A 14,732-nucleotide genomic window follows, 5' to 3' on the forward strand; every position below is an offset into this window, starting at 1 on the left:
CTAGGGGGAAATGGGAGTTTTGCGGCGCTTATCACCATGTCCTCCCCTGCTTGCAACTCAGGGGGCCTGACTTCTCACTTCCCACCCTCCTCATAATTAACTCGTTGTTTATTCCTCTTCTCCATCTTCACAACATGCCCTTGGCTGTTTTATTTCTTCACTTTTCTGTGCTGTAGGTGCATTTCTTACCTGTCGTTCACCCTAGGAACCCAGGGCAGGGCACAGTAAGCTCAAGAAAACAGTAAAATGAACATCAAAATGTCTGTTAAGTAGTAAACAAAATAATCACAAAATATCAACCATGCCATAAAACTTTAGACTTCTATTTCTGCACAGAAGGGAGGGCAGACATAATTGGTCCCGTCCCCCCCCCCCGCTGCCATTTTACGCTCACAACAATCCTGCGAGGTGTGCTGGTCCCGTGGGTTACCCGAGAGGTGAGGTCCAAGTCCGGTCCGTGGTCAAAGGTGCAACGTGGAGGCAGTCCGTAGTAGCTGAAGCTGGGTGCAGGGCAGGGAGTCGGGTGAAGTCAGGAACAGGCTTGCAAGCAGGGAGCCAGGGCGGGTCAGGAGCTCAGGCAGAAGAGCAGGACAGGGTTCAGGCAGGAACTAGCAACCAACAATGTTGCTCCCGCAACCTGGGACTGGGGCTGGTCAGCTTTTATCTGCCCTGAGGCATAGGGCAGCCCCGATCCTCTGGTGACTCGCCCCTCCTGGCCTGGAGGCGAGTACTCCTCCTGCGAGAACTTAGTTCCCTCCGCCTCTCTGCCCTGAGCCTCTGCAGCTCAGGAGAGGCTGGAGGGTTACCGGACCCAGAGGCAACCTCACCTTCCCCTGACGGGGCTGAGAGTGGAGCACCTGCAGGCAATGGGTCCTCCATCACCTCCGGAGCCAGAGTGGATTCATCTGGTGCCTGCACCTGAGGACCCAGCACAGGTGAGGACCCTTCAGGCTCATTCCCTGGCTCAGCTGGTTCTGGAGGTGGGGAATCCTGTGCAGGCTGGGATCCCTCAGATTAAGCATCCGAGTCCGAATCCCAGGCCATCACATGAGGTAGGTTAAACTGAGAGATAATAACTGGATTGAGATCCCTCACGGTGAGGGTCTGCTCTCATTGTACGTCTTCATTGCCTGGTCACAATTTGCCCTCAGGGTCTACGTGGGTTGCCAGGAAGGACAGGACCTCCAGGAGCAGATGGAATCAAGGTAAAAAAATAAATAAATAAAAATCTATATATGTATTTAAATGGAGGGTCCACCATTGTATGTTTTTTTTCTTCCCAGCAGTCCTAGGTTTCACCTGAAACCTGCAAAGAACCTAGTGTGGCCCTATCTTAATGCCTAAAAGGCCACCCCTGTCTTTAGGCAGAGTGCAGTGGCTGCCTCAGGCAGCAGATTTTGTGTGTCATGAAAAGGCGGCACATTGCTAGTTGTTTAATTTGAAGTTGTTGGCTTTAGGGAAATGTCTTGGGTTGGCCCTGTTGCAGATATTAATATTGTGCAGTTTGACACGACTGGACGCATGAAAACTGACTCCTTTTGGAAAGGAAGCCTTGTCCAGACCCATAAAGATATTATTCAAATTTTACTAGCAGAACTCTTCAAAATACAACAGAAATATCAAACAATCCAAAATAGTCATCTAATGTCTTGTACTGCCCAGCACAGGCTCAGGACAGGACACAAAAGCAGCTCCCCTCCACATGGATATTTACAACCCAATACCTTCATCGCATGGTCTAAGGTTACAACACTCACATGTTAGCTACCAGAGAACAACAACCAGTTAATTAAGTATCAGCTCAGCAAAAGCTCAGAGTGCTATGGAAAATCCACATTAAACTTTTAGTAATATATGTTTCATTTCTGTGTCAATTAAACCAATTATACTTAACAGGCCTTGAATATCTGCATTCCACTTCCCCCAATAGATATCCAAATATGTGTGGCTTGGGGGGGGGATTTTTATTATTATTAAGTTCTCTTAAATATTACAGACATCATCCCATGGCTTCACTGACAGCAGCACCCCCCACCCCCACCCCAATTTGCTCTGTTTACAATCTAGCCTGATGAAGAGTCCTGGAGACCTCAAAAGTTGGAGCACTATTTTGTGACGTAATAAAGAGCCAAAATATTTAGAAGACACAGAGCGCCCCCCCCAAAAAACCCCCACTTGTACTTGTGTGCAAAAAGGACTGGCTAATTCCTCTGTGTCTCATACTATGCACAGGGGGGAATTGGTGGCATTGGGAGTCCAGGGACTTCAGGTGGAGATGGACTTCTGGGACCCAAGGTGAGGTGCAAAGCTTTTTAAAATAATAATAATTGTCTGCTACCCGGTGGACTATAATAATAATAAAATTTTATTTATATCCCACCCTCCCCAGGCAAAGGCGGGCTCAGAGCGGCTAGCGACAGTTAAAATAACACAGTTTACATAAAAGCACAGTCAATTAATTAAAATGCATTCTAAAATCAATTCATTCTAAAATCAATTCAGAATCCAATTAATGGCAACCATTGGGCTAGAGTTCTATGAGGATTACCAAAGGAGGGGGTCAGACTGTGCCTCGGCCAAAGGCCCTGCAGAAAGATGTCAAATCCTGCAGCGCCCTGGTCTCTTGTGACAGAGCGTTCCACCAAGTCGGGGCCAGTACTGAAAAGGCCCTGGCCCTAGTTGAGACCACCTTGCGACTTGGGACCTCCAAAGTGTTGTTATTTGTGGACCTTAAGGTCCTCCGTGGGACGTACCTGGAGAGGCGGTCCCATAGGTGTGTGCGTGTTGACTGCTGGTTCTCTTAGAGAGAAGATGCTTTGGGAAAGGGCATTTGGAAGCAGAGAAGTGTCTTGGGGGAGGCATGCTTAACCCTTTCCCAATCCGCTTCTTTTCCACTACTACTTAGTACAGGGCTCAGCAAACGTTTTCCACAGGGGCCGGTCCACTGTCCCTCAGACCTTGTGGGGGGCCAGACTATGTTGGGGGGATCCCCCCCACTGACTCTCTCCTCCCGCCTCCACAACACCAGACAAGCACCGGTGGCTGCTTACCTGTGCCATGCAAATGGCAGGGGCTGGCGGCGGCAGCGGAGGGACGATGAGCGGCGCGAAAGGGCTGGCTCCGGAGAAGGGCTGCTTAAAATGGCGCTCAGCCAACTGTGGCTCAACAAAGCCCAGCCCCCTTCCTCCTCTAGGCAGGGCAGGGAGAAACCAGGAGGAGGGAGGGAGGGAGGAGGCGCCACCGTGGTGCAGCCCGAACGATCAGAATACCCACGCCGATCCACGCGGTGATTCCCGGACAGTCTGCTGGCCAGATCCAGAAGGCAATTGGGCCAGATCCGGTTCCCGGGCCTTAGTTTGCCGACCCATGACTTAGCAGAATTCCAGGCACATGTTTGTGAAGGGAAACGAGTCATTTTGCAGGGAAAAGTCATTTTGCAGCAGGAAGTCACAGAAGAAAAGCGGTGGGTGGGCAAGGGTTAAACACCCCCCCATTACCGTATTTTTCGCTCTATAAGACGCACCAGACCACAAGACGCACCTAGTTTTTGGAGGAGGAAAACAAGAAAAAAATATTCTGAATCTCAGAAGCCAGAACAGCAAGAGGGATCGCTGCGCAGTGAAAGCAGCGATCCCTCTTGCTGTTCTGGCTTCTGGGATAGCTGCGCAACCTGCATTCGCTCCATAAGACGCACACACATTTCCCCTTACTTTTTAGGAGGGAAAAAGTGAGTCTCATAGAGCAAAAAATACGGTACTTCTGTTCTTCACATAACCCACTTCTGGATGTGTTTTTCCATAGAGGGAACAACTTTTAAGGATTTCAATGCACCCTTTTTAAAAACGGAACTTTCCGCGTTGTCCTGCCCCACTTGCTCATCCCTGTTTATCAGTTTGCTTGTATGGGTTTATTCCATAATGGTTACAGCGATCTTTGGGCTTTGCCTAGGGTGAGCGCGGAGAGTCTGGCACAGACGGGCCCAAGGGAATTTCGGGGCAGAAAGGAGAAAAGGTCAGTGCTGCTGAAATCATGTTGCAAAAGGTTATTTAGTCCTCCAGCATCTATCAGTCGTGGTTAACAATGTTATATCCTGATGCTCAAATATGGCTATCCTTTTTTTGCAAGGCAAATGCCAACTTTTCCAAAGAAGATTTCCTTTGGGGCTTTGCCTCATTTGGTCTTTCTTTTGCAACAGCAGCTTTAACCCTTGCTGTGCTAGAAGCCCCACCCCTTTCTTCCAGAAGGGAGCAAAAAGCATGTGAAAAAGAGAGGGAGATTAACACCCATGCTTCAAATCCCCGGTCACCATAAAGAGTTACCACCTACTATTAAGGCTTCCTAGCCTCCCATTAGAGGAACGCTACACATGGTATGTATATGGGACGCTGTGGGTTAAACCACAAAGCCTAGGGCTTGCCGATCAGAAGGTCGGCGGTTCGAATCCCCGCGACGGGGTGAGCTCCCATTGCTTGGTCCCTGCTCCTGCCAACCTAGCAATTCAAAAGCACGTGAAAATGCAAATAGATAAATAGGTACTACTCCGGCGGGAAGGTAAATGGCGTTTCCGTGTGCTGCTCTGGTTCGCCAGAAGCGGCTTAATTCATGCTGGCCACATGACCTGGAAGCTGTACGCCGGCTCCCTCGGGCAATAAAGTGAGATGAGCACCGCAACCCCAAAGTCGGTCACGACTGGACCTAATGGTCAGGGGTCCCTTTACCTTTACCTTTACTCATGGTATGTACCAGTTTGGGCAAGGCAGGCCTAAATGCTAACCAGATCTAGAAAGCGGTTGTTGTTGTTGTATTTATTTGCCGCCCATCTGACTGGGTTGCCCCAGCCACTCTGCCAGACTCCCAACAGAATATTAAAAACACAATCAAAGTTAAAGGCTGTTTCCACCATGGCCTTCCTGCAGTTAAAATCAAAAAATTGTTTTTTCATGATGGAAATGCTAGTTCAAAAGGCAGACTTCGCAAAGAGTCGAGGTTCTCACTAGGTAGGTGTTAAGTTGTGGGTGAACATATCAGACGACACAGCGATTCTTCAAACAGCTCTTGTTTATTCACAGGCCAGGACAGAACTGAACTGAAGGGCTAAGTCAGCCTGCTTATATAGAACTCCAGTACAACGTAACTGTAACAACTTTCTGTAACTATCCAATCACTGAACCTCGCTTTCGATCCCTTATTTGCATAACTATCTACAGTATCCACCTGCTGGCCCAGGGTGAGAACTTCAGTACATAACGGTAGGCAAGCTGTTTTGAACACAAAAGGAATTAATGTTCAACTTGGGCAGGGACCCTGAGCAACAGGGACTGAACTGCCAGGAAACCAGCCTCCTAGCTTGGCCCCATCCAGCAAGACACTTCTGAGAGTAGAATGGGATCAAATAAGGATGAAGCATAAGAAGTCGTCTGCTGGATAAGACCTGTCGTGTGGGATATAATCCATTGGAGCAGTCAAATACAACATTCCTTGTTTCCCTAGAGTGGACACAGACAGGGGGATGTTGCTCTGCCAGTATAGCTTCCTGTTACACCTGGTCTGGAGCATGTGACCAGGTAGGTGGGCGCGACCCCAGGAGACCCCACAAGAGGTCCAGTCATGCAGCCATCTTTCTCTTTTAGACTCTTCTTTTGTTTCCTTCTCTTGGACTGCACTGCTGGCTCTCAGCAGCACATGGGACGAATCCCCATATGGGATTAATAATAATAATAATAATAATAGTAATAATAATAATAATAATATATTTATACCCCACCCATCTGGCTGGGTTTCCCCAGCCACTCTGGGCGGCTTCCAACAGAACACCAAAATACAATAACCTGTTAAACATTAAAAGCTTCCCTAAACAGGGCTGCCTTCAGATGTCATCTAAAAGTCTTGTAGTTGTTGTTCTCTTTGACATCTGGTGGGAGGGTGTTCCACAGGGCAGGCGCCACTACCGAGAAGGCCCTCTGCCTGGTTCCCTGTAACTTGGCTTCTTGCAGCGAGGCAACTGCCAGAAGGCCCTCAGAGTTGGACCTCAGTGTCCACAGCTATCTCTGTAGCTGTAACTACAAGCCCAAAGCCTGCCTTCGGGGGTCATGCTGTGAACTGAATGTAAGCAAAACTCTTGTTACTTTTAAAGAAAGACTGTTGTGTCTTTATTCTTTTGAGAGGGATTAATAGGGGGACTTAACAGGAACAATCCAATCTGGGCAAAGCCAGACTGGATTGCTTAAGGAAAGAGATTCAAACGAATCTGCAAACTAACTTCCTGCTGTATAAGGGGAATGTGCTGTGCTACTTGACTCACTAGCATGAGTGAGGAAGGATAATATTCATATCCATATATCCTCTCCTACCAGACACAACATTCCCACAAGTCGCCTGTCTAGTACAGCATCCTGTTCTCTCGGATGCCCCAGTGGGAAGCAATTTCCAGCAACTAGCATTCAGAAGTTTTCTTCTTTGGCGATCACTCGTAGCCGAGTAAGATATTCTTCCATAAACACGGTTTTAACAGTGGCTGTGGAGGCCAATTCTGGATCCACACGTCCTTCCACAGTGGGGATATAGGTTTCCAGGAGGGAGTTGATTACAGTGCGGATTTGCATTTTTTTGGAAGTGAGAGCTGGACCATAAAGAAGGCTGATCGCCGAAGAATTTATGCTTTTTAATTATGGTGCTGGAGGAGACTCTTGAGTGTCCCATGGACTGCAAGAAGATCCAACCTATCCATTCTGAAGGAAATCAGCCCTGAGTGCTCACTGGAAGGACAGATCCTGAAGCTGAGGCTCCAAGACTTTGGCCACCTCCTGAGAAGAGAAGACTCCCTGGAAAAGACCCTGATGCTGGGAAAGATGGAGGGCACAAGGAGAAGGGGACGACAGAGGATGAGATGGTGGGACAGTGTTCTCGAAGCTACTAACATGAGTTTGAGAAACTGCAGGAGGCAGTGGAAGACAGGAGTGCCTGGCGTGCTCTGGTCCAGGGGGTCACGAAGAGTCGGACACGACTAAACGACTAAACAACAACAACATACTACATTTTTAAAGATTTGCCTTGAGAGAGTCTTTAAACCTTTTTTGTTGACCATCAGCATTACGCTTTCCATTTTTAAGTTTGGAAGAGAGCAGTTGCTTTGGAAGACGATCATCAGGCATCCGCACAACGTGACCAGAAGTACACTGCTTCTGACAGGGGAGGGAAGCCATACCCACCAAGGTTATTAGCTGTTGATAGCCTTCTCCAGAAGTTCAGTCTTCTTCCTGTTTCCTTGCTGACTGTTCTGAGCACACCACATTTCTTCAATCGCTCTGTTTGTGCAACATCTCTCTCTCTCTTCATAATTACACCGAGAGTCACTGGGGTTCACTTGTACTAAATGGGAAAGTCGGCCTTTCAAGAGCAGCCCATCCATCTTCTCCAGGATTTCCCAACTTAATCAGCCAGCCCACCGCAGCCCTGCTTGGTTCAGTCATTCATCTCCTTCCCCCTCAGGAGGCTTCCACCTTCCAGGGGTGGTGTCATTATCTCTGAACACCGAGACTCCCCCTTTGAGATGGATAGACTTCTCTATTTATAGAGCCAAGAAACACTCTTGGGGAACAGGAACTTATTAAGCTGGAGAAAGAAGGAAGTTAAGCAAGGGCTCGTTTATTCATCGGCCTGTCTCAATCAGGCTTCCTCAACCTCAGCCCTCCAGATGTTTTTGGCCTACAACTCCCATGATCCCTCGCTAGCAGGACCAGTGGTCAGGGATGATGGGAATTGTAGTCTCAAAACATCTGGAGAGCCAAGCTTGAGGAAGCCTGGTCTAAATAATTTGTACAATTCGCCTCCACCAAGCCAGACCATTACTTCTGCAGCAACAGGCAGTAGCTCTCCAAAGTCTCTCCTGGACTTACCTGGAGATTCTGGAGACTAAAGCTGGGACCTTTGGCTAGCAGAGGAGATTCCCGGCCACATTTCCTTGCGGATAACATTCCAGGGGCCACCTTTCTGTCATGTGTGGCACCAGAGGGGAAAGCAATTGATGCAACTCTTATCTTGGAAGCCAGTGTGATGTAGTGGTTAAAAGCGGTAGTCTCGTAATCTGGTGAACCGGGTTCGCATCTCCGCTCCTCCACATGCAGCTGCTGGGTGACCTTGGGCCAGTCACACTTCTCTGAAGTCTCTCAGCCTCACTCACCTCACAGAGTGACAGCTGAAGAAGATCTGCCCATGTCCAGATAAGGTCAACCTGGGTCACCGGTCAAAGTTTATAGAAGGTGCTAAGTGCCATGTGGCCTCCAATGTCAACATTGGATCCAAGAGCGCCCCCCAAATTGTGCAACTTCTCTTGGAGGGATGGGTAGTGTGACCCTATCTAGAACAAAACACATCCCACTCATCTAGTGAGGGGAAACCACTTGATGGGAGGGTCTCAATCTTGTCTGTGTTGACTTTCAGTTTCTTATATACCTTCCTGCAATCCTGGCAAGGACTCTGCACAGCTTCCAGTTCCCACAAGGCAGGTGGCACCACCTATCCCGTAGAAAGTAGTCCCCATCACCTTGGCTATGTGGCCAGTCCTATCTCCCTTGTCTCTTCCCAGCTCAGATTGTGTCTTCCCTGGCTAAGATGTGGTCCCTATTCTTAGGAAGACAGCAGTGCTCACTGAGAGAACCAGTGTGGTGTAGTGGTTAAGAGCGGTGGACTCGTAATCTGGTGAACCGTGTTCCCTTCCCCGCTCCTCCACATGCAGCTGCTGGGTGACCTTGGGCCAGTCACACTTCTCTGAAGTCTCTCAGCCCCACTCACCTCACAGAGTGTTTGTTGTGGGGGAGGAAGGGGAAGGAGAGTGTTAGCCGCTTTGAGACTCCTTAAAAAGGTAAAGGTACCCCTGCCCGTACGGGCCAGTCGTGTCTGACTCTGGGGTTGCGCGCCCATCTCGCTTAAGAGGCCGGGGGCCAGCACTATCCACAGACACTTCCGGGTCACGTGGCCAGCGTGACAAGCTGCATCTGGTGAGCCAGCGCAGCACCCGGAAATGCCATTTACCTTCCCGCTAGTAAGCGGTTCCTATTTATCTACTTGCACCCGGGGGTGTTTTCGAACTGCTTGGTTGAGACTCCTTAAGGTAGTGATAAAGCGGGATATCAAATCCAAACTCCTCTTCTTCATCATCTTTGTGAAGTGGACTACATTTTGACTGCACAAAGGCCAGGGGGTTCTGTAACACACACACACACACACACACACACACACACACACCCTCTGAACCCCACATCTAGACAACCTGGTGGCATTGCTGCAATCCAGAGAGCTTTTTGCTCACCGGGCAAAAACACTGGAGGTGGTTGTGGAGCAGAGCTGGTGAGAGGTGCGGTCTGAAGAAAAGGTCAAGTGTGGGAGGTCTGAAGCGCCACATCTGTGACCAGAGCTGTGCAGATGTTATTGGCCCAGAGATGGACAGAAGATAAATTCACTACCAAAGAAGAATTGCATGTTAAATTGATGGATTATGCCAAAATGGCTGAAATGACGGGAAGAATCAGGAAGGTCAAAATTTTAATAAGGAATGGGGAAATTTTATAATCTGTCTTAAAAAAAACCATTGCAAACAGTTAAAATTGTTAGTAGGATTAGAATATCACTTATAGCTTAATGGTGAATTTTGGACGCAATGGAGGTGTAAAAGATTTGGATTCTCATAAAAGATGCAGGAGGAAATGATATATATATATATATATATATATATATATATATATTTGCTTTCGTATATATATATATATGCTTCATATATATATTCATATATATATGCTTCATATATATATATATATATATGCTTTCGTAGATTTTCACGGGTACAGGAATGCAGGTTTTGGTGTCTTCGGGTGTCTTCCCGTGTAAGAGTCGGGGTGTCTGTGCGACGTTTCGACGAGGTCTCACTCGTCATCTTCAGGCTGGTGCTTTCGGCTTCTTGTTACTGGAACAGAGCAGAGTCTGGTGTTTGAGTTCCTATAAATACTGTTGAGGGGTGTGGTGTATAGCCTCCAACGTTCTGGGCAGAGAGGAAGTTCCTAGATTAGTGTGCCTTTTCTTCTTTTGTTCCTTAATTACTTGAGGGATATCTTGGGTGATTTCATGAGTGATATTCTGAATATCACTGGGTGGGTCATTAAGTGTAGATTAGTTGCTAAAGCTTTCGGTTCTTGACCTCTTGAGCTTGTGAAGAGTTTTTCTGAGAAGATGGCTGTGCTGCATTTAGTTGTGCTCTGGCTTGGCTTCGTGTATAGGGGCGAGCTATGGTTTTGTGCCTTGTGCCAGCCAGATCTGTGTAGGGATTGCAGGGGGGTGCAGCATCCGGAGGTGCCACTATAGTTTGGCTACTGGATGGAGTCTGTAATATGTCTGTGGAGAGGGTCTGGGTTTGGGTCTGGTGTGGTTGATTGGTGACGGCGTTCTGTGTGCCTCTGGTTCTGATGTCTGGCAGGCGGGACGTGTCGTCACGCTTGTTCATGTTGTGAGGGTGTTTCTCTAGAAGCCATCGAGATAGAGAAACACCCTCACAACATGAACAAGCGTGACGACACGTCCCGCCTGCCAGACATCTGGAAATTAGCCCTCCCCACAAAAACCGACACCAGAACCAGAGGCACACAGAACGCCGTCACCAATCAACCACACCAGACCCAAACCCAGACCCTCTCCACAGACATATTACAGACTCCATCCAGTAGCCAAACTATAGTGGCACCTCCGGATGCTGCACCCCCCTGCAATCCCTACACAGATCTGGCTGGCACAAGGCACAAAACCATAGCTCGCCCCTATACACGAAGCCAAGCCAGAGCACAACTAAATGCAGCACAGCCATCTTCTCAGAAAAACTCTTCACAAGCTCAAGAGGTCAAGAACCGAAAGCTTTAGCAACTAATCTACACTTAATGACCCACCCAGTGATATTCAGAATATCACTCATGAAATCACTCAAGATATCCCTCAAGTAATTAAGGAACAAAAGAAGAAAAGGCACACTAATCTAGGAACTTCCTCTCTGCCCAGAACGTTGGAGGCTATACACCACACCCCTCAACAGTATTTATAGGAACTCAAACACCAGACTCTGCTCTGTTCCAGTAACAAGAAGCCGAAAGCACCAGCCTGAAGATGACGAGTGAGACCTCGTCGAAACGTCGCACAGACACCCCGACTCTTACACGGGAAGACACCCGAAGACACCAAAACCTGCATTCCTGTACCCGTGAAAATCTACGAAAGCATATATATATATATATATATATGAAGGGCCACAGCTGAGGCCCAAGACTGAGGTTCTGCCTCCCTGCTCTGTTTTAGAATGGACTGTAAGTTTTATGTTGCATTACAGTCATTTTTTAATGATCTGAGCACCCTTAGGTAGATCGGCCCTCACAGCTGGCAGAGAGATGTTGAAATCAATACAAATGCTGTATAATAATAATAATAATAATAATTTATTATTTATTATTTATACCCCGCCCATCTGGCTGGGCTTCCCCAGCCACTCTGGGCGGCTTCCAAAAAAATATTAAAATACTATGATACATCAAACATTAAAAGCTTCCCGAAACAGGGCTGCCTTCAGATGTCTTCTAAAAGTCTGGTATTTGTTGTTCTCTTTGACATCTGGTGGGAGGGTGTTCCACAGGGCAGGTGCCACTACCGAGAAGGCCCTCTGCCTGGTTCCCTGTAACTTGGCTTCTCGCAGCGAGGAAACCGCCAGAAGGCCCTCGGAGCTGGACCTCAGCTTCCGGGCAGAACGATGGGGGTGGAGACGCTCCTTCAGATATACTGGACCGAGGCCATATCCTGAGAGGAAGTCTTTGTTCAAACTTGCAGGGTGCCAAGGGGGTGCCTGGCCTGGGAGGCTTCAAAGGACAGATAGGCTTACCTGGCAAGATGGGTGTTGCTGGACCACCTGGCCTGCAAGGACCTCAGGGTGAGCCAGGAGTACAGGTAAGAGATTTTTGGTGGGTTCTGGTGGTCGGGGTGGAAGCAAGGAAACAGAATCTCCTGCAGGGCTTTTGTTTTGTTGAATGCAATCTTTTGCCTTAAAGCCAACCAAATTTACCGTATTTTTTGCACCATAACACTCACTTTTTTCCTCCTAGAAAGTAAGGGGAAATGTCTGTGCGTGTTATGGAGGGAATGCCTACGGGAGGCGGGGGGGATCTGCTGCAGTCGTGAGCAGAGGATCCATGGTCCCCCTTCCTTCCCTCCTCCGTGGCTCGCTTTGAAACAGCAAAGCGGGAAAAGAGCCACTGAGTAGGGAGGAGAGAGGGACAGAGACCCTGCTTGCTTTAAAGGAGCAAAGCGGGAGAGGAGCCGCTTACACGAGTGTAAGCGGTTCCTGTCCGGTTGGCTCCTTTAAGGCAAGCAGGCTCTCTGTCCCTCTCTCCTCCCCACTCAGCTTGCTAAATAGCATTATTAGTAGCATCCTTCTCCACACACCCCATGCATGCTCCTTGTCCCTTGAGTGCTTTTCCTTCCCTCCCCACTTAAAACGTGGTTACAAAGCACGGATCCACATGGATCCTCAGGATTTTTGCACTGGGTCACCCCAAATTCACCATCAGATCACATAGCATGTCCATGGCTACATCTTGCACCAAAAAAACCACGCACCCACTGTTGCCTGGGGTCCCAGTGGTGTAAAAACGTGGTTACAAAACATGGATCCTCAGGATTTTTGCATTGGGCTACTCCAAACTCACTGTCAGATCACATGTCTGTGGCCACAGCATGAACCACAAAAATCATACACCCACTGTTTCGTTTAGATTTTTTTTTCTTGTTTTCTTCCTCTAAAAACTATGTGCGTGTTATGGTCTGGTGTGTGTTATAGAGCGAAAAATACGGTATGTCAGTGAAATAAAGTTAGAATACGTCTTCCAGCAAATGATGAAAGGATCCCATTTATCAAACGCTGAAACTAGTAGATTTAGCTGAAAGGCAACACATGAAGATCTGTATCGATCATTGCGAGGCACCCCTAATTATTTTATTGTATAATTAGAAGAATGTTTTATAACCTTAGAAGGTTGCCTAAGCTTAGAAGGAGAGGGGGCATGGCTGTGACGGCCATGAATGGAGCTGTGCTTCTGAATTTGCCACTACACTGAAGTCCATTGCACTTTGGGGTGCGTTTGTTTGGCATTTAATATTTGGGGGGGGGGACTGTGTGGTTTATTCCTAGCCTTATTTCCAGTCTTGTCAAAGCTGAAACAGGCCACAAGGGCAGCCCTGCAAAGAGCACGTCACAGTAGTCCGGAGAGGCGATGGGACCATGGGTCACAGTGGCTAGATCTGGGCCAGGGATGTGGGTGGTCGCAAAGATCAAGAGGAGAGCTTAGCGGCTGCTGTGTGTCATTTGAAAAATAAATTAAAAGAGCAGATGAAAAGTGAACTGGGCCAGGGTGGGAGGGATGGAGAGACAAGAGAGCGCTGCCTTCATACATGCTTTAAGAGGTTAGGACTTTTATATCAGTGGCAGGAGGTAATCACACTCTAAGAACCCTCTAAGAGATCATTAGCCATTCCCGCTTTGGCGCTGATTAGCGAGAGAACATGAAGAGTTTTTCCGCCTCCGCCAACTCTCTCTCTGTCTCTCCATCTCTGAACCCTAAATTATGGAGGAGAGCATGCAGTGGGGAGCTGTAGCCATCAAAGGGCAAAGAGTCCTCATGCCAGGAGTTTATCGATCTCGTGGCAGCGAGCAGAGAGAATGGAGAAGCACCTTTTTCTCCTGTGTAGGGTAGCCAAATGCCCTTTTCTCCAACGCAGGTAGGAGCATGTTTGTGTGGTTCTTTCCATCGCAGAACCAAAGGCAAAAAAAACCCTAGGCTAACGGGCTCATCTACAGATGGGAATCAATCGCTCATTACAGTCACCGGCCAATTCTGCCGAAAAACAAATGGTCTGACTCGTTGCAACAGTTTAAAACAAACGCATTAGATATACCGTATTTTTCGCTCCATAGGACGCACCAGATGATAGGACGCACCTAGTTTGGGAGGAGGAAATAAGGGGGGGGGTTCTGAATCCCAGAAGCCAGAACAGCAAGAGGGATCTGTTTTCTGGGATAGCCTCTTGCTATTCTGGCTTCTGGGATAGCCACTGGGATAGCTGGGATAGCTTTGCGCGAAGCCTCTGCAGAGCATGGGGAGCCTTCATCCCTGTGCCCTGTGGAGGCTTCTGGAACAGCCCGTGAAGCCTCCGCAGGGCAGCGGGGTGCATTCATCCCGCTGCCCTGTGGAGGCTTTGCGCAGCAAAGCCCAGAGCTAGAACAGCGAGACGGAGCGCTGCACAGTGCTCCCTCTCCCTGTTCTGGCTTCTGGCTTAGCCGTGCAGCCTGCATTCGCTCCATAAGATGCACACACATTTTCCCTTACTTTTTAGAAGGGAAAAAGTGCGTCCTATAGAGCGAAAAATACGGTAATTCTTGCCCCGCTCAAGAAGGCAGCAAAAATATTCTCCTGATCTGCACTGAAGTTGGGGGGGGGGGGAGTTTGCCAATCCTAGGAAGCAAAACTGACCAGTTTGTCCATCCTAATTCTCAAACACTATTGTGTTTTGAAATTTGGCTTCTCTGAATCTTGTGGTGCAGTTCTCCACCCAAGCAATGTGTTCAGAAAAGCAAACCTGCCTAATTCTCACTTCCTGAGTGTGGGGTCAAAGCAGAGGAGGTGAGGGGTGTGGCTCAGGAGGGTGTGTGGCCT

General features: G+C 48.3%; 1 protein-coding gene across 1 annotated transcript in view; it reads left to right on the forward strand.

Annotated features, from left to right (window-relative positions):
• LOC309541196 (uncharacterized protein) overlaps positions 1 to 14,732 on the forward strand; it is a 228,940-nt gene that overhangs the window by 179,959 nt on the left and 34,249 nt on the right. The window contains exons 77-80 of the mRNA XM_082238687.1: positions 1,152 to 1,205; positions 2,233 to 2,295; positions 3,949 to 4,011; positions 11,854 to 11,970. Of these exons, the coding sequence (XP_082094813.1) occupies positions 1,152 to 1,205; positions 2,233 to 2,295; positions 3,949 to 4,011; positions 11,854 to 11,970 (297 nt within the window). The remainder of the gene's footprint in view (positions 1 to 1,151; positions 1,206 to 2,232; positions 2,296 to 3,948; positions 4,012 to 11,853; positions 11,971 to 14,732) is intronic.

Source organism: Podarcis vaucheri, assembly GCF_965113315.1.
Source record: "Podarcis vaucheri genome assembly, chromosome: 10".
NCBI lineage: Eukaryota > Metazoa > Chordata > Lepidosauria > Squamata > Lacertidae > Podarcis > Podarcis vaucheri.